Raw genomic sequence first — 27,868 nt, 5'->3', positions numbered from 1 at the left:
GATGACAGATCCTATGCCTGTAACCATAAACTTTGTCTGCTGTGCCCAGAATGCCTAATTTACAAGAAAGAAAAAAACGATTGGAGGTTTTCAGTAAATCTCTTTATTTGTCTGTGGAGTATTAGAAGAGTAAGATTGTGTAACATCGAGGTGCGTGGGCCCTGAATTACATCTTCTGTACAGGTTTGAGGCCCAGAATATCAAAACCTTTGGCCATAACAGCGGCGGCGGCATCACAAAGCAACAGCCGGCTCATGTTCACCTTAATGATCTGACCTGCAAAAATAAAGCAAATTCAGGTTTTAGTCCTACATGCAGAGTCACGTTAAAAAGGAAAATAAACCTTCCTGAGTAGTTCTGTTGTAGTTAAGCCTTAAAGGAACAGTTCAGTGTAAAAATAAAAACTGTGTAAATAGATAGACTGTGCAAAATAAAAAATGTTTTTAATATAGTTAGTTAGCCAAATATGTAATGTATAAAGGCTGGAGTGACTGGATGTCTAACATAATAGCCGGAACACTACTTCCTGCTTTTCAGCTCTCTAACTCTGCGTTAGTCAGTGACTTGAAGGGGGGCCATAACTGTTCATTGAGTTTGCAATTGATCCTCAGCATTCAGCTCACATTCAAAAGCAACAGATATGACCCGTGTGCCCCCCTCAAGTCACTGATTGGTTACTGCCTGGTAACCAATCAGAGAGCTGCAAAGCAGGAAGTAGTGTTCTGGCTATTATGTTAGACATCCAGTCACTCCAGCCTTTATACATTACATTTTTGGCTAACTATCTATATTAGAAAGATTTTTCATTTTGCACAGCTTGTCTATCCAGTTTTTATGACTTCTTCAATCATTATGCAAAAACAAAATACATATCGGGGGAATTCACAAAAATGGAGAGAGCCCATTTCTGGAGTAAAAGTGATGGTAAACTGGTGTAAAAGATTTTCTCCATATTCACAAACAGAAATCCACCTAAATTATGACTCATATTTTAATGCAAGAAAGACAGTTTACAGACACTTTTATGAATTTGTCTTTCAAACGACATAAAAATGGTGCAAAAACGTAATTTTAAACAATTTTGCCTCACGACGCAACTTCGGAAATCGAAGCGCCGCGATGTGCATTGGCTATGGCGTTCTCTCATTTTTGCAGCCGCAAGACAGTTCGGGGAGATTATCACCCCGAAGAAGAGGCGATTAGTCGCAGGGGCGACTAAATCTCCCCGAATCTGCCCATGTGCTTAAGCCCTAAAACCTGCTTTTCGCCTATGGGGGACCTCCTAGAACCTATTTGGAGTCTATTGGTAGACTTTGAAAAATCAACGGTTTTTTTGGGGAAAACTTCAATACGAATTTGATCGAATGTGCTATTCCTTCGATTCGAATTTGGCCGAATAAGGACCCTTTTCCAAAAAACAAACAAACTTCAACTTCATTTCGGCTGGTCTTTTTGAATTCTAATTTCGAAGTTTTTTCAATTTTGAAATTCGACCCTTGATAAATATAAATAATGTAGACATCAAATAAACCCAATAGGCTGGTTCTGCTTCCAATAAGGATTAATTATATCTTAGTTGGGATCAAGTACAAGCTACTGTTTTATTATTACACAGAAAAAGGAAATCATTTTTAAAAATCTGGATTATTTTGGATAAAATGGAGTCTATATGAGAAGGCCTTTCCATAACTCAGAGCTTTCTGGATAATGGGTTTCCAGATAACGGATCCCATACCTTGTCTGATTCTAGTTCACTGCTGTGCGTCTTGAACGGTTACCAAATGGATTTCACTTACCCGTCTGTCTGTCCTTTTCCACACAGTAACAGTTATCATAGAACTCAGTGAAGGTGGTGGCCAGTTCATAGAGGTAGTCACACAGAGTGTGCAGTAGGAGGTCCTCCAGGATCTTCTGCAGTATCTCCGGAAACCTTAAAATGCATTTGCTTAGTTTCCACTCCTTTTCGTGCTCTAGAGTGACCTCGGTTTCTTTGGCAGCTTTGTGCAAGTCGTCGTCGCTGATATTGGCCAGCCTCGCTATGGACCTAGAATTGGGAAATAGAAATATATTAGATGTTCATTTATACAAAATGCTTTCTTGTCCCAGGGAAAGTGAACCTTGTACAGTTACTTCCACTGAAACACTGGTTCATGTTTGGTTTGATGGATCAGGCTGCCCTAACTTTCTCAATGGGGTTGTATACCTTCAAACAACTAGTTGATTTCGGATAGTTCACCCGAAAATTACCGTATATACTCTAGTATAAGCTGAGTTTTTCAGCCCCCAAAATATGATGAAAAACTCTACCTCGGCTTATACTCGGGTCAATCGCAAAAACGGTCGCCGGCGTCTAAGAATAGACGCCGGCGTCCAAGAATATTCGCCGGCATCCAAGAATGGTCGCCGGCATCCAAAAACGAGACGCCGGCACCTCCAATGGGAGCAGAAACCCTCAATTTTTTGATTGAAACCAGAACCAGAAGCATTTCTCACCCTAGGCTTCTCGAGTCAATAAGCTTTCCCAGTTTTTGGAGGTAAAATTAGGTACCTCGGTTTATACTCGGGACGGCTTATACTCGAGTATATACGGTAAGACTTTTTAGAAATCACTTTCTATTTTCTATGTGTAACCGTTTTTTTTCTAATACTGAAGAGTAAAGTGTCATGTTTCAACTTCTAAAGCAGCTCTGGGAGGGGGGGTCGCCGACCCTGTAAACTGTTCTAAATTGATACATTTAGTTGATACATTTCTTATCTTTGTCCCATTACAGGCAGCTGTTAGAATTGATACAATAGTTACTAATACTCCAGAGATACTGCTGAAAGATGTTTCACCTCAATGTTGCAAAATTGTAACAGTTTAGAGTCTGCACCTGAATTACTGAGCTGCCAGACTCAAACACCAGAGACAGGGACATTCAACTTTAAACTTAGATTATGGAAAAAATTTAAAAAATAAGTAATTGAACTACCTTTTGCACAAATCCTGCATGTAGAGAGACAGGATCAGAAATCCTGTCTCTCTACGTGCAGGATTTGTGCAAAAGGCAGTTATTTTAATAGCGTGAGCTCTAATACATCTTCTAGGCAAAAGAAGTCCCCCCATAAGATATATTGAATCTAACTGTCAATGAATATCTGACACCCAACTCCTGAATGAAGACAGAATAAAGAGAAACAAATGCCTAGAAAAGAATAGTGAAGATAAACTTGATTATTTCAGAAACAGTACAGAATTTTTAACTGATTGTATTTAGAAAGTTTTTTTATTTCAGTCTGCCGAAGCTAATTTTAAATTTTCATTTTCACGATAGTTCCCCAATATAGTGTAAGTAAAGTATATTTTGATTGGAATTATTTCTTAGGGTGACAGACCCCCTTTAAGGTGCCCTACATTGAAGTCTTGAATATGGTGCCAGTGCGGGCGCTAGAGTGCGTAATTAAAGTGTACAAGCACAAAATAAGGTTTGCGTGATCCTTTCCATGAAGCAGATACCTTATTCTGGTGTAGGCGTAAAGAAGGTACGCGGCTGTATTTCCTCGATCGTCCAACATCTTGTCAAACGAGAAGATGTAATCATTCATTCTATTATGAGATAAGTCGGCATACTTTATGCAGCCAAAGGCAACAGACCGTTGAGCAGCTAGTAATTCTTCAGGAGTTAAAACCTTGACAAAAAAAAATAAAAATAAAGGTTTGTTTAGAACTAGAATTCAAATGTCTCCTGGTGGAGCAATAATTTAGGTATTTTACTGCTTACCTACTTGTTAAAATATTGATCTATGGCATTTTCTGGGTTGCTGCCAATTCCACTGCAAAATATTGCTTTTGCCCCTCTCTCTTTAGCTTCAAGCTTATAGTATTTGTTACTTTGGTATCTTGTACTATAAACACTGTGGCTGCTGTTCCCCTGCTTCCACAGCCTCATTCTCCAGGTCTGGACAGAGATTCAAAATAGATCCTGGCATTTCAAATACACAGAGGACCAAACAGACCCACTAAATAGAGACTGTCTACGGCATTCGGCAGAATCTATATTGCCGGTGTGGGCCTGGCAGTGTTACTTTAGCTAATACTACAGCTTACCGTATCCCTTCCTTTATCCTTAAGCTTATCCATTGACCGCTTGAGCCCTTCCTCCAGCAAATCGATTAAGCGCACGGTGTCACCGGATCTGGTCTTAAATTTCTTCCTAGAAAACACATTTTTTCATATTAAAGGTTACAAGAAAATAAACTTAAAGGGCTTGTTCACCTATGAGTCAACTTTTAGTATGATGTAGAGAGTGATATTCTGAGACAATTTGCTATAGGTTTTCATTTATTATTATTTGTGGTTTTTGAGTTATTTAGCTTTTTATTAAGCAGTTTGCAGTTCCAACAATCTAGTTGCTAGGGTCACCATTACCCTAGCAACCATGCGTTGATTTAAATAAGAGGCTGGAATATGAATAGGGCCTGAATATAAAGATGATTAAAAGGGTCATTACATTACATTTGTAACCTTATGTATGTATGTATGTATATTTTTATTTGTAAAGCGCTCCTTGAGGGCAAAGCACTGTACAACAAAACAATAAATTAGAAGTAACAAACAAGGGGTCATTGGAATAAAAAGTAACAATAAGTGCATTATTAGAATACAATTCACAAAAATATAAAATATAATTACAATGCAGATTAAGTGCTCAGTGTCAAGGAAACAAAAGGCTCGAGGACCCTACCCCGTAGGGCTTACAGTCTAAATGCTTATAGAGCATTTACATTTTAGATGGGGTCAGTGAACCCCACTTATAAGCTGGGAAGAGTCAAAAGCAAAAGGCAAATAATTAAAAAAAAATATAAATATATATATAAATAATGAAGACCAATTGAAAAGTTGGTTAGAATTGGTCACTCTATAACATACTAAAAGTTAACTTAAAGGTAAACCACAACTCTATTGTTAATAGAACACAATATTTTGTCTAATGGATTAATCGGTTTAATTCAAAAGGCAGCCTATAAAATTGTATTCCCGAATTTTATTCCTGAACCAATAAGTATGTTATTTGTTAGTTGTAATATTGGTGTGTAGGCGCCATCTCAGTGACTGAAGTTCATCAGAGCACAAGTCACATGACTGGGGGCACCTGGGAAACAAATAATATGTCTAGCCACATGTGCGATTTCAAAATTAAATATAAAAAAATCTGTGCTCTTTTGAAAAACGGATTTCAGTGCAGATTTCTACTGGAGCAGCACTATTAACTGATGTGAAAAAACTTTTTTTTCCCATGACAGTATCCCTTTCATGTATCTTACTCACTTGTCTTCTCCAAGGACCACACCGAAGCCAGCGTGTTCAACTCTAGTCACTTTGGGATCATACCAACCAATCATTTGGCCTGCAGAAAACACGTTCTGCATATGAATGGCCTGCGGGAAACCAAAACATTTTAGTACCTGATTTTCAGTCTATGTGATAACTGGACATAGTTTGCTGTATGAGAATTTGTCAGAATATTATATGTTGACACAATAACGTATTGCACCAGCCTAAAGTTTCAGCTTGTCAATAGCAGCAATGATCCAGGACTTCAAACTTGTCACAGGGGGTCGCCATCTTGGAAAGTGTCTGTGACACTCACATGCTCAGTGGGCTCTGAGCAGCTGTTGAGAAGCTAAGCTTAGGGCTCGTCACTAATTATCCAGCAGAAAATGAGCTTCCCCTGTAATATAAACTGATGCTACAGGGCTGATTATTAAATTCTGATGCTAATTGCACTGGTTTCTGTGCTGCCATGTAGTAATTATCTGTATTAATTACTAATCAGCCTTATATTGTGACATTTCTATTCTATGTGTACTGTATATTGTGAGTGGCTCCCTAAGCTCAGTAAGTGACAGCAGGACAGAGCATGTGCAGTGAATCAGCAGAAAAGAAGATGGGGCGCTACAGGGGCATCTTTGGAGACACAGATCTTTACTGCTAAAGGGCTGTGGTTGCCTTGCGCTGGTACAGAATACCCAAAACATAACGTACAGCATTTCTAGCTACTTCTTTAGTTAAGCTTTAGTTCTCCTTTAAGATTCTGATATAGACCAGATTTTCTTCTTCTGTTGCAGTGGAAGAAGTATCTATAAGAAGAAGTATCTATAATAGGTGGATCTGCAAATCAGAGTTCTGTCTTTTGCTCCAACACTTCTTCCTGTTACAGTTAGAGCTGCAGTATTTCTGGTCAGCACAGAGAATATTATAAAATGGTGGTTCAAGGCAAGAGATGTAAAAGGGCAATATTTACATATATTCTGATTAGTATGATGCAGAGAGATATTCTGAGACAATTTGCAATTAGTTACCATTTTTATTAATTATTATAGTTTTTAGCTTTTTATTCAGCAGCTCTCCAGTTTGCAATTTCAGCAAACTTGCTGCTAGGGTCCAAACCCCCCTAGCAACCATGCATTGATTTGAATAAGAGACTGGAATATGAATAGGAGAGGCCTGAATAGAAAGAGGAGTAATAAAAAGTATCAATAACAATACATTTGTAGCCTTACAGAGCATTTGTTTTGAGATGGGGGTCAGTGACCCCCATTTGAAAGCTGGAAAAACTATACAAAATAAATAACGAAGACCAATTGAAAAGTTGCGTAGAATTGCTCATTATGTCAACATACTAAAAGTTAACTTAAAGGTGAACCACCCCTTTGATATGATATAAACTATGTGTTGCTTAGATATTCATTTTGGGGTAATAGTTTTCCTTTGATCATCAGTATAGACCATTATCTAAGATTATAAAGAGAAAATAGTGCTTTATTGAGTAGCCCACCATTCATGTAAAATAGCTTGATTTCAAATTCATGACTATAATTTGTAAAAATATAGACGTATTACCTGTCCACTGTCAATAACATAGATAAGCATATCAGCTTTTTCCTCCTGAAGTCTTTGCTTTAAGGCCGCTAAGTCTGATGTGTCATAGGTGAAGCCCCCATCAGATTTTACAATTGTTAAAGGTATGGAGCATCCCGGTGGAAACACAACCTTTCTGCCTTCATCAACCTGAACTAAACCTGTTGAGAGATTTTAAAAAAAAAAAATTAGCGCAAAGAAGCAATTTTTTTAATGGCTGTACTATGCTGATTTCCAGCAAGTGATCTACTTAATGCAAATCGACTTTAAAACCTGTAGTTGTTCGCAGTTTGTTTTTCCTTAAACAAAAGTTAAAGAGAAAAACATGTTGGATAAAAGAAAATCTTGCATTCAAGTACAAACATGGTGCATTGATTGACAAATGTACAAAGATGGAAGGGTTTGAAGTATAATAAATAAAAATAGCAGAGAAGAAAACGTAAACATCTTTGTTAAAATTCCATGTTAATGGCATCACATCTACCTTTTCATGCCATTTTTACACCCTTTTCTATATATTTGAAATCTGAACAACTTTCATTGCATATTAAAGGAGAACTAAAGCTTAACTAAAGAAGTAGGTAGAAATGTTGTACATTATGTTTTGGGCTTCTGTACCAGCACTAAAAGATCTGTGTCTCCAAAGATGCCCCAGTAGCTCCCCATCTTTTCTGCTGATTCACTGCACATGCTCTGTGCTGCTGTCACTTACTGAGCTTAGGGACCCACTCACAATATACAGTACACATAGAATAGAAAGGTCACAATATAAGGCTGATTAGTAATTAATACAGATAATTACTACATGGCAGCACAGACACCAGTGCAATTAGCATCAGAATTTAATAATCAGCCCTGTAGCATCAGCTTATATTACAGACAAACTTCTTGATAATTAGTGACGAGCCCTAAGCTTAGCTTCTCAACAGCTGCTCAGAGCCCAATGAGCATGTGAGTGTCGCAGACACTTTCCAAGATGGTGACCCCCTGTGACAAGTTTGAAGTCCTGGATCATTGCTGCTATTGACAAGCTGAAACTTTAGGCTGGTGCAATACGTTATTGTGTCAACATATAATATTCTGACAAATTCTCATACAGCAAACTATGTCCAGTTATCACATAGACTGAAAATCAGGTACTAAAATGTTTTGGTTTCCCGCAGGCCATTCATATGCAGAACGTGTTTTCTGCAGGCCAAATGATTGGTTGGTATTGACAAGCTGAAACTTTAGGCTGGTGCAGTAAGGTCAGTATATAAAACATAATATTTTTAGCCCTATTCATTTTTAGGGTTTAGTTCTCCTTTACAGTCTTCAACAGAATACCATTATCATAATACAAAGTTGTCTTTCAGAGAAACACATCGTCACCTTTTTCTTCAAACTCCTTAACAACGCCAATCATTCGGTCCTGGTAGAATGATTCTCCGCGGTCGATGATGGAGATATCCAGGTTGTCATAAATTTTCTGAAACTCTTAGAGGAAAGGAATAAATGCATTTTAAATTAAAATGAAACCAGGACATGCTCTGTTAACAAATAACACAATGTTTCAAACAGTGATCTTCACAAAGCAAATAAGATGATGCCCATTAAGTTTAACCTGACGCTACCTACCTACCTAACTTCCAGTTGATTCAGTGAAAGGTATAAAGCTCACTGCAACTGTTCCAATTTGCACCAGATGGGGTGCTCCTTCCTGGAGCAAAAATGGAAATCAGGCCAATCCCTGGATCAGCTTTGTACTAAATCCATGAGTGCATGCGTGTGCATGCATGAGATCCCAAACAACATAGTACATATCAGAGAGATTTGCATGCAAAAACTGTATTGTTCTCCCCAACTAGAATGCATAATAGATCTTGCCAGACTAACTTAATTTCTTTTTATGAGATGGTAAGCAGGGACCTTGATTCTGGGATGGCAGTGGATGTGATTTACTTAGACTTTGCTAAAGCATTTGATACAGTGCCACACAGAAGGTTACTGGTTAAATTAAGGAATGTTGGCCTGGAACATAGTATTTGTACCTGGATAGAGAACTGGCTAAAAGATACAGAGTGGTGGTAAATGGAACATTTTCTAATTGGACCAGTGTTGTTAGTGGAGTACCGCAGGGCTCTGTACTAGGTCCCTTGCTTTTCAACTTGTTTATTAATGACCTGGAGGTGGGCATTGAAAGTACTGTTTCTATTTTTGCAGATGATACTAAATTGTGCAGAACTATAGGTTCCATGCAGGATGCTGCCACTTTGCAGAGCGATTTGTCTTAGTTGTGAAACTGAGCAGCAAACTGGAAAATGAGGTGCAATGTTGATAAATGCAAGGTTAGTGCAGAGACGTGCAACTAAAATGGTTAGAAGGTTGGAAGACTTAAATTATGAAGGTAGACCGTCACGGTTTGGGGTTGTTTTCTCTGCAAAAATGACACTTGAGAGGGGACATGATTACACTTTATGTATAACAAAAATATTACATAATAAAAATAAAATCTTGAGATTTAAGTAGCAGGGGTCAGAAGAAGGGGTACTAGTCTGCAAAATTCACCTCTGCGGGAGACCTCACAGATCAGGTTCCAGGCCTGGATGATATCAGGAGTTTTATTCTGTAGCTGAACCACACATTGATAAGCTCTCTTCTTAAATTCTTCGTCTTCGTCAAATCTCTTTTTTGATTCCTACAGTTTAGGAGATGAACATAAAATGAAATTTAGAGCATTACTATTAATCTTCTAATAATCAAATAACTTGTTCCAATCCAACTTGCTAAATAAATAAATAAGACACAGACAAATAAATTTATGTTAGGCGCAGGGCACAGTTTCTATATAGAAATATAAATGGTTTATGCCCATAGCAGCAGCTTAGAAGCGAGGCAAGCGATAAACAGCTCTCCAAAACAATTGGAGAATTTGCAATAGTCTTTGCACCCTTGCCTATTGTACTGGAGAGTGGGTAAGCTAGGAGAGAAGCCCCTGGGTAGAAAACAGTAAAAGGGGATAGACGTTAATCAGGTGTCAAGAGCAAACAGTGTTGTTATATAAGAAAACTGATGTTTAAAAGAAAGGGGCAGCAAAAGTAAATCCCTCTGTAAAGGCGGATATGTGATCTGGGATTTGTTTCAGGGTTGAAGCAGTTGTTGCCATGGTATTTGCTAAACTGCATAATCATTAACAAAATTCAAGAAAGGCATTTAGAAGACACAACTGTGCTCATTGGTGTTAGTTTGTGTTGCCTCCACCCTCCCCCCATGTTTGCTAAAGATGTCTATACCTTATAAAAAGACTGGAGATCTCCTATGGGTGGCGAGATGGTCAAATAATCTGGAAATTTATCCTGGAGATGAGCGATCAACATTCCAAATTGAGTTCCCCAGTCGCCTAAGTGGTTCAGTCTATAAATAAAAGTGTCAAGATTTCATTAAAATGAAAACCCAAAATATGTCTTTGGTTAATGGCACATGAAAATGGGAAAACATGCTTTTTCTCATCTGCTGTGTGTGCGATAGCAGGTTGATCCCATGCCTGTCAGTGCACAAACACATACCAGGTGCAGAAGGCAGCAGATCGGCTTCTCTCAGCTGAAGTATAGATGTCAGCAGAGAAAATGACCTAGCCTAAGGGCGGAGTCACACATGGCAGATCATTCATTTTCTCAGATCTGCTCTCATCCGCAGTTCCTTGTAGCTGCACAGACAGGTACAGGTTTGGCCTGAGTGCAGCAACATGGAGCAGAGATAAACTAATTGACTGAGAAATGCCGGAGAAGTGCCTTACAAAACATACATACATACATGTAGGTTGACAATCCACATAGGGGCTACCAAATGGCCAATCACAGCACTTATTTGGCATCCCAAGAACATTTTTCATGATAGTGTTGCTCCCCCATCTCCTTTTACTTCTGAATGTTGCTCATGGGTTCAAAAGGTTGGGGATCCCTGCATTATCCAATTCCACTATCCAAACAAGGGCCGGCATTCCTCAGCTAGTTAGTTCATTTACAGTAAAGGGCAGAGGAGAGAAAGGTTGGCAATGATGAAGGGCACCATTATCCTGTGCGGAGCTGCAGTCACTGTGCTGGCTGTGCTCTCTCTGCTCTTCCCCCGCACCGAACCAACGAACCACAATGGGAGGTACAAATCCTTTCTGAGATCCCAGTGGGAGGTCGAGCTGCACAGGGAAATCCTGGAGAGTCGCGGAGATCTGCTCCTTTTGCTCACTTCTCTTCTGTGGAAGTCGGGGGATGATGGCATCCCCCCAGGAAGGGTCGATGAGATGTCGCCCAGGGAGATAATGGGTCGGACAGGGGCTTTAGGCTGCGAGGATATCACCTATGTAACTGGCCTCCAGTATGTGGGCTCTGGATTCATTAAACTTGTCCACAAGAGAACTTTGCGTAACGGGAAGGACATTGCACTCAAATCTGTGCACAACGAGGGCAACAATATGACTCGCTGCATGCGGTGCTACGGCGACCCCACTGGCTGCTGCACTCTCGCCACTTACAAACTTCACAAGGAGGTCACTCTGCTCCGGACCTTGCTCCACCCAGGCATTGTTACAGTAAGAGCATATCAGTTATGTAAAGAGACATTAGCGAAGCTGTCGCAACAAGAAACTGGACATTATCAGATTTTAAAAGAGACTAATTATTCTAGGAACTGGGAAACTGGCATGCCCCAGCTGCATCGCTTATAACTTCCGGTTTTGGCAGGAGTCCGGTTAGGGAGAAGATGTGGCGAGCAGAGCTGCAGAGTGAGTCGCCCTATCGTCATTTTCCAGTAGACAGGAAGTAGAGTTTTCTAACAGTATTGTTTTAATAAAGCATTGATATTAATAAACTTTATGCAGGGTAGATTTATTAGTGTGAGTAGAATGGATTTTTTAATGCATTTTTTTTTTAGTGTTACAGTTCCTTTAAGTCTGCCCTTAGGGTCAATCTCCCTTCAATCATAAACTGTAAATCAGTATTATTGTATTGTATCAGTGTCTGCAGAAAGATCTGCTGTAGTGCCTACATATGGCGTCTCCGTTTATCTGAAACCATTTCATTAGTGGTGTGATCAGCCAAAAAGGGCTATAAATGACACTTTTCAAAACAGGAATCCAGAGAAAATTATCTGTGTTGTCTTATAGCCTGTTCAGAGAAATGCAGCTATTGTTATGGGTGTTATGTAGGTCTATGGTAGAATTGTTGAGAAAATAGTTGAGAATATTACCTCAGTACATCATGGCCCACAAACTCAAACAGGCGACATATACTTTCACCAATAATGGTAGATCGTAGATGGCCGACATGCATTTCTTTGGCAATGTTTGGAGAAGAAAAGTCCACCACAACCTTCAATATAAAAAATAAAACGTTTAGTTAGGTATGTAGCTGAACAAATAGCATCAGATCATTATTTCCATAAAAGGCAATACTTATCAACAGAGGAGGCAGAAACTAGCAGCCATCCTTTGAATTTCAGCTCCTGAAGGAAGAATCATGTTACCATATGACATTGTTCTGTCCAAGTTCTGTTTTTATGACACTGACATGATCCCTATCATTTATAAGAATAGAATTGCTTCAAAGAGGACACGTTTGTGCCAAAATGTTATATAGGAAGGACTTTTAACTGTTATATGTTGCACTGTTTCAAAGGGGATTTGTCACAAAATAATTCCAAATCCAATTCTATTGTGTTAGTCAAGCCGAATAAGCTCACACAATTAAATTACAGTGAAACTTAAAATTTCCAGCATTTTACACCAATTTTTTTTGTGGTCCTACCAACTTTTATGCATTTTGATGGGTGCTTTTCCCTGATTTTACACCAAAATGTTGTCCTAATGTTCCAAAAAAGGTCTGTTTGTCTTCTGTGAATGTTAATATAAGTGAAATTAAGAGGTAATACTAATGTATAGGGATGCACCGAATCCAGCATTCGGTTCAGGATTTCGCCTTTTTCAGCAGGATTCGGTCGAATCATTCTGCACGGCCTAACCAAATCCTAATTTGCATATGCAAATTAGAGGTGGGGAGGGAAATCGCGTGACTTTTTGTCACAAAACAAGGAACTAAAAAATGTTTTCCCCTTCCCACCCCTAATTTTCAAATGCAAATCAGGATTCAGATTCCGTTCTGTATTAGGCCATATATTTCGGCCAAATCCAAAATAGTGGATTCGGTGCACCCCTACTAACAGATGCATATTTTGTCACATGCCCCCCTTTGTGTAACATTAATGCTACAATACTTGCCCTTCTACATTAACACAGTTAATATTGTATTTCACAGTAAAACTGACTCCTGTGCTTGTAGAATAAGTAGCTTTAGCACATTTCCCTAATTTTACACTATTTATTTTCCAGTCCCATGAAAAACATAAAATGGGGTTCTACTGTTTTAAAATAATGTCTCCATTTTTCTTTTGAGGTGCACAATGACAACAAACAAGCAGGTGCCATTATGTTGAAACTATTATTATTGCAAGATTTGTATCATCCCAAAGCGCTCCAAATAACACCAAGATTAGGGGCACTTATAGGTGTTATCACCTATCTGGGGGGGGGGAGAAGCAGGAAGGGGGACTATGTAGGGAACAGGGTAGGGGTTTTTATTAGTGGGGGGTTGAGTTCTCCTGAGCCCAGGACTAAGTGTCCTGAGTGGGTGTGAAACGCGTAGGGTGGATGGAGATGATATACATTTTTTAACTTTGTATAAATAAAAATATATTTTGTTAACTAATCTTCTCTGTTCCTGTGGATCTGTTTGTGTGCCGATCGGCCCTGCTTCTTCTTATCCTTTGCTGCACAGCTCCCTAAAGCTGGGGGTCTGGGGCACCCAGAACACATTTACTATTTGGTGAGTTATCTACTAACTATTCTGGGGCACCATGTTTCTCCTAACTATTGCAACGCTGAGTTCTCCTTTAACAAGCTCCAAAAGAGAGTTATTCCTAGTAGGTTCTTGAATGAGCTGAAATAATGCCCACGCCCAGGCTACACAATTGTAAACTGTGAGGAGGGAGGAGGAATGTGAGGAGGGCAGTGACATACAGGTCACATAAGTGCAAAATAGAAAGTGAAAGTGATGGCTGTACCCAGGGCCGCCATTAGAAATCACGGGGGCCTGTACAACAACATTTTTGGGGTCCCCTGCGCCCCACCGACCCTGGCGCCCAAGCCCCGCCCACTCCACATAACAGTTAAAAGACCACACAGACTTCAGCGCTAAAAAAGTAACCCCCCCACACACACACGTTAAAAAAAGCTATAAAAATGTTTTTTAAAAAAAAAAAAAAGCATTGGTGCCAGAGCCCCTCTTACAAGTAAAAAAAATTGGGACCCCAATAGAATATTTTTTTAAAAAACATTGTGACAGGGCCCCCCTTACAAGTTAAAAAAATTGGGGCCCCAAAAAAATATTTTTTTTAGAAAACATTGGCGCCAGGGCCCCCCTTACAAGTAAAAAAAAACATCAGCACCAGGGCCCTCCTTACAAGTTAAAAAAAAAACTTGGGGCCCCAAAAAATATTTAAAAAAAGAAAAAAAACATTAGTGGCAGGGGCCTATAGAATATTAAAATAATAAATTGGTGGCCAGGGGATTAAAAAAATACTAAAAACACAAATTGGTGTTCAGTAGTATTGAACTTGTGGCTTCAGGACTTCAACTTTGCCTCCTTTTGTGATTTCGGGTCTTTTCGCCGCTTCAGGACTTAAATTCCGGCTGTTTTCGTCGCTTTGGGAGTTCGGCTTTGCGGCACTTCCGCATTTTCAGCTGTTCGGCTTAATAAATGTTTAGGTTTGTACCCAATACAATGCAGGTACATTGAAGGTTTTGAGAAACTTATAATGTTTCTTTCCATGAACATATTTGCAAGGAATAAATGAGTCAAAATGTTGTGGTCCGTCATTTCCCAAATCTGAAAGGTTCTCTAAACATGTATAAATTAAGGAAAAACAAATCTGCAAGCAGTACCCCGGGCTGTTTTGTTTTTTTTTTTAAAGGGGACCCGTCACCCAAAAAAATTATTCAAAATCCTAATTTATCACATTAGTCAAGCAAAATGAACTTTAATTACACTGTATAAATTATTTGAATCTTGTTTCCTTCAGTCTGGGAATTCATAATTATAACAAGCAGGCAGGAGCCATTTTGTGGACACTGTTATTAAGACAAGTCTTGTATCATCTCAGAATCTTGTTTGTGCACCAGAATGGGGGACCTGATGTCCATCCCCATGCCCTGGCTACACAATTAAATGGTGAAGAGTATGGGGGAATGTGGGGAGATCAGTGACATGTAGGAAGTGCTGAATGGAAAGTGAAAGTCATTGTCTGTCCCGCCTCTATGCCCAGGGTATAGAGGAGTGGCAGACAATATTTGATTGACAGCTGAGATTTTTAGATGAGCTTACAACAACTATGAATGCTTTAATAAAAAATAGAAATTGGATTTCATATTTAATTTGAAAAGGAGTTTTATTATACAGATTTTTGTGTCTGGGTGACAGGTCCCCTTTAAAAGAGGAGGGACAGGGAAGCAACTAAATTAACTGGGGGATGCCCAACAACTGGGTACCCCCCCCCCCAGTGATGATGCTTTTATTTTTCCTTTATCTTCATTTTTTCCTTATCATTTCCTTTAGTCGTGTTGCAAGCATCTGCAGTATGCACAGCACACTTTTTCTAACCTTAACCTCCCAAAGCAAACAGCACGTTCCATCCATTTGCTGCCAAATATTATCCACCATGATCCATCTGGTTTGATAAGAGTTTTCTGGGGAAGAACATGGGAATGCAGTCCAACAAGAAAAACAAGAAGATAGACTTCAAAGACAAAGAGTTCTCAATCTCTCTGCCATTGAATAGCTGGCTTTAAAATCCTCCCTGAACATTGTATTGCAGCTCACGCCTTCTGTGACTTTCAAGTTGAGAATGCATTGTTTTTGCTGGATGGATTTACCAAGCCAATCAGAGATGCTGTATTTGTAAAAAGCATGCACACAGATTAACTACTTAATGGCACGCTACATTTATATGAAGCGGAAGTGTAGAAATATATATATATATATATATATATATATATATATATATATATATATATATATATATATATATATATATATATATATATATATATATATATATACACATAACAGGTTAATAGCATACCCTTTTCTTTTCCTCAATCACCGGGGGCTGGACCCCATTCACAAGCAGTTTGGAGAGCTGTTTTGATGTGAAATCTTTATGCAGATGCACATTGATAAAACCTGAAAAGACATGATTATTATGTGGGTATAATAATGTGATAGCAGTAATACATTATATTTTATTAATAGAACATCACACAAGATGTGGTGGTACTGGCTAGATGTGTACTGGGAAGCAAAGTTATTTTAAAATAAATCCCGTAACTTCGTAAACACTGGTAGAGATGTCAACTAGATGCACGTCACTAAGCAAGTTCAAATCCTGACTTTTTACCTCTCATTACTCTCCTAATGAGGGTACAGAATGCTTATATTTTTCTATGTGAATGCACCCACCCCCTATTGTTTTCCTGGGGAAGGGCTGATAAGACTCCTTCAACTGAAACAAACTCAGACTAGAAATGATCTAAAGGGAGCTTTAAGGGCAGATTCGGGGAGATTAGTTGCCCGGCGACAAATCTCCTCCTCTTTGGGGCGACTAATCTCCCCGAACTGCCTTCCCGCCGGCTAGAATAAAAATCGACCGGCGGGATGGCACTCAAAGTGCTTTGTTTTCCGAAGTCGCCTGAAGTTTCCTCGTGAGGCAACATCGGATGACTTCGGAAACGGAGCATTCCAAGTGCCATCCCGCCGGCGATTTTTTAATAGCTTCATGTTCAAAATGTCTTAATATCCTCAATATATTGATAATCGGCAAGTACAGAGGATCTCTTGTCTGTGTCTAGATCTCTTGGTATAACACATCCTTTCCAAGCAGGAATCCAATCTTTTTTTCATCGCCATTAGGAATTTTGGATTCTGCATATAACAAAAGTCACCCCCATCCACAGTTTTAGTAAGTAAAAATACTACAGCTTTGCCCATTGGAAAGCTCCCTGGATTCTATTACTTTCCTACATTCCTACATAATACGGGACTTACCTGGACCAGCAATGTCCACTTTTTCTACCAATTCATTGGTGGGAATGTTTTTAACAATTTTGTCGGCAATTTCTCTGGGACTCACTTTTTGATTCATTGCTTTGAGCATCTGGAACAGATATTTTAAAGAATATTTTGATGGGTTTGCAAAGACCAAAGGCTTTCTTCTGGGTAAACGACATCATTCAGTAAGAAGTATATTTTTCTAATATATTTACAGCAGACTATAAAAGTACATGACTGTTGATATATAATGGTGTAAAAAAACAATCATTTGTCAATAGCTATTTGCGGCAATTATCTTGAGACCCTAATGTCTGGACATATAGAAGAAGTCTCAAGGTTCATATTGATGCAGACAAGAACAAAACAAAGAGTACTTGGCTGACATATACTGTAATGTAATGTTTACCTGAGTTATACCCATAGCACTGTTGCACTGATAATCTCCAAATTTTGGCTGCTGGCTTGGTGTGACTGCCAAAGGTGCATTCTGCAGTTCAGGATAGGCAGCTCTGATAGCGGTTCCAAACACCTCCTGGAGCTGGGCATTGATGTTTATCATGCTTTTTGATGATTTCTTCTTTTCTTCCAGAAGACTCTGCAATGAGTACCCTTACATAGTCATGAGATTGCTATATATACATATGATTATCCCAATATATGTCCAACTCCCAATTAAAGGAAAAGTAAAGCTTTAAAGGGATAATGTCACTGTTTTCCAAAACACATCAGTTAATAGTGCTACTCCAGCAGACTTCTGCACTGAAATCCAATTCTCAAAAGAGCAAACAGATTTTTTTAATATTCAATTTTGAAATCTGACATGGGGCTAGACATATTGTCAGTTTCCCAGCTGCCCCATTCATGTGACTTGTGCCTGCACTTTAGGATTGAACTACTTTCTGGCAGGCTGTTATTTCTCCTTAGGGTTGCCACCTTTTCTTGAAAAAAATACCGGCCTTCCTATATATTTGCCTTTTTTCCCTATTAATAACATTGGGATCAATCGCCATTTTTACCGGCCAGTCTCAGTGGGACTTGGCTTTTACTATTGAGTGCTGTTCTTAGATCTTCCAGGCAGCTGTTATCTTGTGTTAGGGAGCAGCTATCTGGTTACCTTCCCATTGTTCTTTTGTTAGGCTGCTGGGGAGGAAAGGGATATCACTCCAACTTGCAGTACAGCAGTAAAGAGTGACTGAAGTTTATCAGAAAACAAGTCACATGACTAGCGGCAGCTGGGAAACTGACAATATATCTAGCCCCATGTCAGGTTTCAAAACTGAATATAAAAAAATCTGTTTGGTCTTTTGAGAAATGGATTTCAGTGCAGAAGTCTGCTGGAGCAGCACTATTAACTGATCCGTTTTGAAAAAAACATGTTTTCCCACGACAGTATCCCTACTGTCTAAAAAAGTAGGTAGAAATGTTGTACATAATGTTTTGTGCTTCTGTACCAGCCCAAGTCAACCACAGCCCTTTTGCAATAAAGATCTGTGTCTCCAATGATGCCCCAGTAGCTCCCCATCTTCTTTTCTGCTGATTCACTGCACATGCTCTGTGCTGCTGTCACTTACTGAGCTTAAAGGGGTTGCTCACCTTGAATTAACTTTTTGTATGTTGTAGAGAGGAATATTTTGAGACTATTTGCAATTATACGCGGTTTTTGAGTTATTTAGCTCTCTAGTTTGCAGTTTAAGCAATCTGGTTGCTAAGGTGCTAATTAATTTGAATATGAGACTGAAAAAGGAATATGAGAGGTCTGAATATACAGAGGAGTATTAAAAAGTAGCAATACATTTGTAGCCTTAAGGTGGCCATAGACGCAAAGATCCACTCGTTTCGCGACATCGCCAAACAAGCCGTTCTTTCCCCGATATGCCACTAACGGGCATGGCAATATCGGGGGTAATCTGAACGTTCAGCCGCCGAACGATCGGTTTACGATGGGAGCGCAATGGGCTCCGGCGGGACGGTCGGGACAAAATCAAACCTGTCCAAACGACCGATCTCTGCCGGACGAAGTAAACTGCAAATAATTAAAAAACTATATATATAAAAAAAAAAATAATCATGACCAATTGAAAAGTTGCTTAGAATTGGTCATTCTACAACATACTAAAAGTTAACTCAAAGGTGAACCACCCCTTTAAGGACTGACTCAAAAAATACAGTACACATAGAATAGAAATGTCACAATATAAGGCTGATTAGTAATTAATACAGATAATTACTACATGGCAGCACAGAAACCAGTGCAATTAGCATCAGAATTTAATAATCAGCAAACCTGTAGCATCAGTTTATATTACAGCCAGGGAAGCTCATTTTCTGCTGGATAATTAGTGACGAGCCCTAAGCTTAGCTTCTCAACAGCCAATCAGAGCCCACTGAGCATGTGACTGTCACAGACACTTTCCAAGATGGTGACCCCCTGTGACAAGTTTGAAGTCCTGGATCATTGCTGCTATTGACAAGCTGAAACTTTAGGCTGGTGCAGTAAGTTCACTATATAAAATATGGCATTTTTGGCCAGATACATTTTTAGGATTTAGTTCTCCTTTAAGGCATAGTGCATATGCTGCCAATCTTTAAACACCAAATAAAGAACAGAGTAGAAAGCTGCAATATTTACCATAAATAGATGCACACAAATATTTAAATGGATATTTTAAATGTCAGTGTGTGAGACATCATCGAACATAAAAACGCATTGTGATGATATAACTGCAAAATGCTACAGTATAACAGTACAGTGTATTATACTTTATTGCAAATGAATTGCTAAGGAAAGCAGTATTTATTTCTATGTAACAAGAGTCAGTTCTCCTTTAGATCTTTCAGCTTTAATCAGCTGGTTTACAATGTTGTTTCAGAAGTCAGAGGCGGGAACGCAGAGAATGTAGAACACGGCTCCCTAACAGGGACTGCATCCAAATGAAGGGTGGTTCACCTTTAAGTTAATTTTAAGTATGTTATAAAATGGCTAATTCTAAGCAACTTTTTAAGTTTTTTTTTTTTTTAATTATTTGCCTTCTTCTTCTGTTTCCAGCTTTCAAATGGGGGTCACTGACCCCATCTAAAAACAACTTCTCTGTACAATGTTAAAGTTATTGCTACTTTTACATACCCATCTTTCTATTCAGGCCTCTCCTATTCACAATCCAGTCTGTTATTCGAATCAATACATGGTCGCTAGGGTAATTTGGACCCTAGCAACCAGATTGCTGAAAGTGCAAACTGGAGAGCTGCTGAATAAAAAGCTAAATAACTCAAAAACCACAAATAAAAAATTAAAACCAATTGCAAGTTGTCTCAGAATATCACTCTCTACATCATACTAAAAGTCAATTTAAAGGGGTTGTTCACCTTTGAGATAACTTTTAGTATGATGTGAAGAGTAAGCAATTGGTTTTAATTTATTTTTTATTATTTGTGTTTTTTGAGCTATTAAGCTTTTTATTCAGCAGCTCTTTAATTTGCATATTTAGCAATTTGGTAACTAGGGTCCACATTACCCTAGCAACCATGCATTGATTTGAATAAGAGACTGGAATATGAACAGGAGAGGCCAGAATAGAAGGATTAGTAATAAAAAGTAACAACAACAATAAATCTGTAGCCTTACAGAGCATTTGTTTTTTTAGAAGGGAGTCAGTGATGTCCATTTGAAAGCTGCAAAAAACTATAAAAAAAAGAAAATAACTTGAAAACTATTAAAGGACAAGGAAAGTGTAAAATAGAATAAGGCTACAAAATACTGTATTTTGTATACTAAACATAAGCATGAACTTACTGCACCACAAGCCTAATCAAACAAATGATTTAAGCTTTCAAAGTTGGCTACAGGGCGTCACCATCTTGTAACTTTGTTATACATCTTTGCAAGACTAAGACTGTGCACATGCTCAGTGGTCTGGGCTGCTTAGGGATTGTCATAACAAAGCTGCTTGAGTTCTGCATGGCTGGGAAGTAAGGCGGGGGCTCCCCCTGCTGTTCATAAGTATGATTGTTTCCCTGCTCAGCAGTTAGGGACCGTCTGACAATTCCTATCCACAGCAGTAAATGAAGGGAGAATTTCACTGCATACAGTCAGGTTTCTTATAAAAACGGTACACATTTTTTAATTAAAGTATATTGGAGATAGGTTTCTTTTTCATTAAAGAAAGTAAAAATGGGATTTTATTTTTTTGCCTTTCCTTGTCCTTTAAATATAAATAATGAAAACCAATTGAAAAGTTGCTTAGAGTTGGCCGTTCTATAACATTATAAAACTTACCTTAAAGGTGAACCACTCCTTTAAATCTGAACAACCCTTTTAATGTATATCGGTTGCTTAGCATTACATATTGACTGTACATTTTTTAGTCGGAGGACTCCATTAAGTCATAGCTTAATAGTGGCTGATAACAGATGATTAGTAGTAGACAGTATTCCGTGTATGAAAAGATTTCAATTACTTTCTTGCATTAGAGCCCTTTCCACCCCAGGATACAACGCAATATATACAGAGATGTAAATCTATTTTATCCAAACTTTCATGTGTTAAACAGGCAACTCATTAAAACATTACAAGTATTGGAAAGGGTAAACTGATAATGAAGAAAACTGTTTGTGTAAAGCTTCCCTAGAAACCCACTGTATTTCCATCTTTCCAATAAACATGTTTTACCTTACGCAGAATGTTCAGACGATATTTGAGCTTGGCGTTCTCTTCCCTCAGCCCCTCCAAGCTGGGTGTCTCGCTTTCAAAGCCACAGTTTTTCAGTCTTTCTATCTCTGCTGCCAGGGATCTGATCTCTGTCTCCTGAAGTACAAAAAGTTATATGCAACGGTTACAAGTTGAAAGTGAAACTGTGGACAATAAGTAATGCTGTTGTGCAAAAAAAAAAAAAATCAGTGGGAGTGTTTAGAAACTTTGGACACTAATGAAATACATGTCAGTTGTTGCATCAGATAATAATTTTCAGACTTAAAGGGGACCGGTCACCCCAGATTATTCAAAATCCTATTTTATTACATAAGTCAAGCAAAATGAACTTTAATTACACTATATAAATTATTTGAATTTTGTTTCCTTCAGTCTGGGAATTCATAATTATAGCAAGCAGGCAGTTGCCATTTTGTGGACACTGTTATTAAGACAAGCCTTGTATCATCTCAGAATCTTTTTTGTGCACCATAATAGGGGACCTGATGTCCATCCCCATGTCCTGGCTACACAATTAAATGGTAAAGAGAACTGGGGGAATGTGGGGAGAGCAGTGACATCTAGGAAGTGCTGAATGAAAAGTGAAAGTAATTGTCTGCCTAAGCCATAGAGGAGGGGCAGACAATATTTGATTGACATCTGAGATTTTTAAATGCGTTTACAACAGCTATGAATGCTTTAATAAAAAATAAAAATTAAATTTCATGTTTAATTTGAAAAGGACTATTTTTATACAGATTTTTGTGTCTGGGTGACAGGTCCACTTTAAAAGACAAAGAAAGGCTTCATCACTAGGAGGGAAAGCAGAATTCTGCACCGAAATTCATTTTTCAAAAGAGCAAACAGATTTTTTTATATTTAATTTTGAAATCTGACATGGGGCTAGACATATTGACAATTTCCCAGCTGCCCCCAGTCATGTGACTTGTGCTCTGATAAACTTCAGTCACTCTTTACTGCTGTACTGCAAGTTGGAGTGATATCACCCCCCCCCAGCAGCCTAACAACAGAACAATGGGAAGGTAAGGAGATGGCAGCTCCCTAACACAAGATAACAGCTCCCTGAAAGATCTAAGAACAGCACTCAATAGTAAAAACCAAGTCCCACTGAGACTGTTTCAGTTACATTAAGTAGGAGAAATAACAGCCTGCCAGAAAGCAGTTCCATCCTAAGTGCTGGCACAAGTCACATGACTGGGGGCAGCTGGGAAACTGACAATATTTCAATTTCTAATTGAATATAAAAAAAATCTGTTTGCTCTTTTGAGAAATGGATTTCAGTGTAGAAGTCTGCTGGAGCAGCACTACTAGCTGATGCGTTTTGAAAAAAACATGTTTTCCCATGACAGTATCCCTTTAAAGTTCCAATTTTTATAGTGGTTCCTGAATTGAGGGGCTACCCCCCTGCCCCCCCCCCTTCAGAGCAGCAGCTGATGGGACGAGCTTGAAAGTCTGCAGTGCCAATTGGTACTATAAAGGCAACTTAATATTTCTGACTTACTGGTCAGTCGAAAAGTTAATAATTACAGCAAGACAATTCCAGTCCGTGTTACAACATACTGAACGTGCACGTGAACTTCCCCTTTGTGCAGACGTTATCTACAGGGCAGATAATGATTTCAAAATGAATTTCTTTTATGTATTCCTAATTCCAGATAAAGCAGTTATACTGTCTTTGTCAGTCAAAAGGTTTCTAGAGAGTTCCAGTTCCATTTTCAAAGCTGGTTATAAAGAAGCTACAGTGAAACCTCAATTTTACATCCCCTGATTTGACATTTTCCCTTATTTACATTGTTGTTTTATGGTCCCAACTTTATATTATGCCTAATATATTTCCCTGATTTTACATTTTCCTGGATTTTACACCATTTTTTTCTGGTCCCCTAAAAAACGTAAAGTTGGGGGTTCTACTGTATACTGGTTCTGCTACATATAAATGGTATTCAGATTGTTTAAATCGTTTCACAATAATTTCACTTTCTAATTCCAATAATTGCAATACTTTTTACTGTAAGATGACTATGTTTTGTTATGAAAGGAGGAACCACACCATATTTAATCATGGGACTTTCCCAGGGAGGGAGGAGCCTGTGCCGCCTCCCTGTGACCCTGAGCGAAGGAAATAACAGCCCTGCATTGTGTATGATTTACAGGGAAGGGAACAAATATGCCTGAGTAATTCTGTTTATTTGTAGCACTAAACAGAAATACACTGAATTAAAATAGTAACAAATAAAGATGATAAACATGAACAAACACTAATAAAAGTCAGTCCGTAAGGGCCGTGGCACACAGGGGTTGCCCAGGGGTAAAAAATGTAATGTATAAAGGCTGGAGTGGCTGGATGTGTAACATAATAGCCAGAACACTACTTCCTGCTTAGCAGATCTCTTGATTTCCACTGATTGGTTACCAGGCAGCAACCAATCAATGACTCGGGGGGGGGGCACATGGGTCATAACTGTTGCTTTTGAATCTGAGCTGAATGCTGAGGATCAATTACAAACTCACTAAACAGCTATGTCCCGTGTGGCTCCCCTTCAAGTCGCTAACTAACTCAGAGTTAGAGTGTTCTGTTCTGTTATATATCACATACCTCCCAACATTTTGGAAATGTTGCCGCGCTTAGCGTGGCAATTTTTGACCAGGCTCATTTTTGTGGCCACACCCCCTAATTACCATGTTAATTTTACAAAATTTGCCAGGTTATGAAAGTTTAAACATATTTCTGTGGTTTTTTTTCCAGTTATTACAGTTTTGCTAATGAAGGTGAATTGCCCTTTAACCTGTGAGTCTAACTTCTCCCAAGGGACCTGTTATCTTATATTGTTACAATTACTTATCTCGAAATTGTTACAAAAGTATCTTATCTGAAGCGGTGGCTGTTCTGGGTTCTCTGCCAAAAGCCAATTAAGTTAGAAACTTTGTTTTTTTTCTGGCTGTTCAGTGCAGAGAAAAACGGGACTTTCTAGTACAAACAAGGGACTGTGGGTTGAGGCTCCATGAGGGGGTTTTTATTGATATTTTATAAGATGGAATAAAATTTTATTTTTTATCTTAAAAGCATGCTTCTGGAATTTTTTTTTGCAAGTACTGCAGATTGAGCTGTCAAATGAGGGACTGTCCCTCTAAAAACAGGACCGATGGGAGACATCCAGTCACTCCAGCCTTTATACATTACATTTTTGGCTAACTAACTATATTAGAAATTTTTTTTATTTTGCACAGCCTATATTTTTAGCCAGTTTTTATTTTTACACTGAACTGTTCCTTTAAAGCTACACTATTGCAGGCGACAAATCTCCAGAAAATACTTTCCCTTCTGCAATAATGTAAACAGGAATCTGCTCATTAGCATGTGTTCATACAATAGGATAGGAAATCATTTTAAAGGAGAACTTAAACTCAACAAACGTCACCCCTTACGTTTTGAGCTTCTACAACAGCCTAAAGTCCCTACAGCCCTTTATCATTAAACATTTGTGCCTAAATATGGCCCTAGTAGCTCCCCATCTTCATTTCTGCTGACTCATATCACACGCTTCTTGGGTATGGGGTTGCTAGATCATGAACTGATATAGTAGGGCCAATAAATAAATACAGTATTACTAGCCATATTATTTAGGCTTCAGTTCTCCTTTAAGGACTCCTTTTCTCCTTTAAGGACACATGGATAATAAGAAGTTATTTTAGATAAATGCTGCAGACTAGACAGCATTCTATGGGCCACAAAAGCTTAGCTGTTTATGTACTTAATTATTGACGGCTCATAAAATATAAACCAAAGTTTGATAAGTCAGCATTCCTCAGTATTCTGTGACTATTTACACTCAAACCTAATCTAACACTCCTCTCTGTCCAACATGCTCCCTCTACTGTCTGTATTGCCAATTGCACCCTTGTTTAGCTCACTGAGAAGGGAACAGTAACACCAAAAAAATTAAAATGTTTTAAAGAACCAGTAAAAAAAAAATTAAAAAAAATGTGTTAATACACTACGAAAAAAAACACCAACACATTTCAAACTTTAAAATAGCAAAGCCTTTATTTAGAAATGACTTACTGAAACTCCGCTTGCGCTCCTTTGCAGAAAAGGCGACACGGCGACGATCCATCATGCGACGTTCGATTACTCCTCCCTGCCTAAGGAAGCCAGGGAAGAGAAATCGAGCGCCGCACGATGGATCACCCGATCGTTTTTTCTGAAAAGGAGCGCAAGCGGAGATTTGGTAAGTATTATAATAAAGACTTTTTGTTTTTAAAGTGTAATATGTGTTGGTGTTTATTTTTTGTCGTATATTAACGAATTTCTTTAAAAAAAATGTTTATGCTACTGGTCCTTTAAAGTAATGAAAATATCATGTAGTGTTGCCCTGCACTGGTAAAACTGATGTGTTTGCTTCAGAAACACTACTATAGTTCATATAAACAAGCTGCTGTGTAGCAATGATGGAAATTGAAAAAAAGTCTATATGGCACAGGTTAAATAGTGGATAACAGATAACACCATTATGTTCTACAGAGCTTATCTGCTGTGTAACCTGAGCCTTTTCTCCTTTGAATGGCTGCCCCCATTGCTACACAGCAGCTTGTTTATATAAACAATAGTAGCGTTTCTGAAGCAAACACACCAGTTGTACCAGTGCAGGGCAACACTGCATTATATATTTTTTGATGTTACTGTTCCATTCTAATCCATTGTGTGGATGAACAGATCAGAGCAATTTAACCATGCATGCAATGCCAAATCAGCTGACAGTTGCCTGCTCAGCCATCAGACAGTCGGCTCGATTACCGCAAAGTCAGTCCGTGCACATTGCCTGTTTTTAAAAGCAGACACAGACAAGACTATACAATATAAGTAAAGATGAGTAATATCGGGCACTTTAGAGAAAGTGGATTTTGTGTCTGCCTTCAGATTCAGGATAATGTCTTAAAGTGGAATAATAAAAAGCTGTATAATAAAAGTCCTTTTCAAATTAAACATGAAATCCAAATTTTTTTTTTTAAAGCATTCATAGCTGTTGTAAACGCATTTAAAAATCTCAGCTGTCAATCAAATATTTCCCTTCTCTATGCCTTAGGCATAGAGGCGGGGCAAGCAATTACTTTCACTTTCCATTCAGCACTTCCTAGATGTCACTGCTCTACACATATTCCCCCGTTCCAGGATTAAGGTTCGGGATTCGGCCTTTTTCAGCAGGATTCGGATTCGGCAGAACCGAATCCGAAATTGCATATGCAAATTAGGGGCAGGGAGGGAAATCACGTCACTTTTTGTCACAAAACAAGGAAGTAAAAAATGTTTTTGCATATGCAAAATAGGTTTTTGGTTCGGTATTCGGCCGAATCTTTCACAAAGGATTTGGGGGTTCGGCTGAATCCAAAATAGTGGATTCAGTGCATATAATTTAAATGTGTAGCCAGTGCATGAGGATGGACATCAGGTCCCCCATTCTGGTGCACAAACAAGATTCTGAGATGATACAAGACTTGTCTTAATAACAGTGTTCACAAAAAGGCTCCTGCCTGCTTGCTATAATTATGAATTCCCAGACTGAAGGAAACAAGATTTAAATAATAATAATATATCATAAAAAGGCAAGATGTAGTTGATGTCTTGGGGTAAAAAACATAGAAGATTGTTTCCTATTGCTAACATCTAGGGAACAAAAGTGTTGTCCATGTGGCTTGCCCCATAGGAATCAATGAAACTCATTTCTTCCAGCATCAGGTACACAGTTCAATGCTGCCCTGAGGCACTGCCTGGCCAGAGCAAAGCATTATGTAATGGGAAGCAAACTTGCCAAGTTTCTTTGTGATGTTGTTCATTGCCACTGACTGGCCCCTCTACATAACAAGCTCCAATTGCTGCTCTTTATTACTGCAACACCATTTATTTCACACCAATCTGAGCTGAGCATTTGCTGAATAGTTAAACTACTTATAGAAGGAGGAGTCACGGTCTGACCTGCTCCCGCAGCCTCTCCTCATAGAAACAAACCGGCAGCTCCATTCTCTGCACACTCTCACACGCCGGGACAAGGAGGGAAGAGGAGGGCTCTAGGAACAGGAAGCCAATACCAGCTCTCACACAGGACCAAGGAGGAAAGCACCAAAACCGGAAGT

General features: G+C 38.7%; 1 protein-coding gene across 1 annotated transcript; it reads right to left on the bottom strand.

Moving 5' to 3' along the window:
- Positions 1-87: 87 nt before the first annotated feature.
- rars1.S (arginyl-tRNA synthetase 1 S homeolog) lies at positions 88-27,868 on the bottom strand. The gene is made up of 15 exons (XM_018256205.2): positions 27,711-27,868; positions 21,701-21,835; positions 17,441-17,629; positions 17,029-17,137; positions 16,067-16,167; positions 12,122-12,243; positions 10,174-10,294; positions 9,449-9,578; positions 8,273-8,377; positions 6,884-7,062; positions 5,309-5,418; positions 4,088-4,193; positions 3,497-3,669; positions 1,797-2,044; positions 88-276 (listed from the first exon to the last, which is right to left on the bottom strand). The coding sequence occupies exons 1-15, from the start codon at positions 27,753-27,755 to the stop codon at positions 167-169; spliced, it is 1,983 nt and encodes a 660-aa protein (XP_018111694.1). The 5' UTR covers positions 27,756-27,868; the 3' UTR covers positions 88-166.

The sequence above is a fragment of the Xenopus laevis genome, chromosome 3S, assembly GCF_017654675.1.
Source record: "Xenopus laevis strain J_2021 chromosome 3S, Xenopus_laevis_v10.1, whole genome shotgun sequence".
Taxonomy (NCBI): Eukaryota; Metazoa; Chordata; class Amphibia; order Anura; family Pipidae; genus Xenopus; species Xenopus laevis.
Note: the sequence above shows the minus strand (reverse complement) of the source record. Positions and strands in the feature narration are given on the sequence as shown.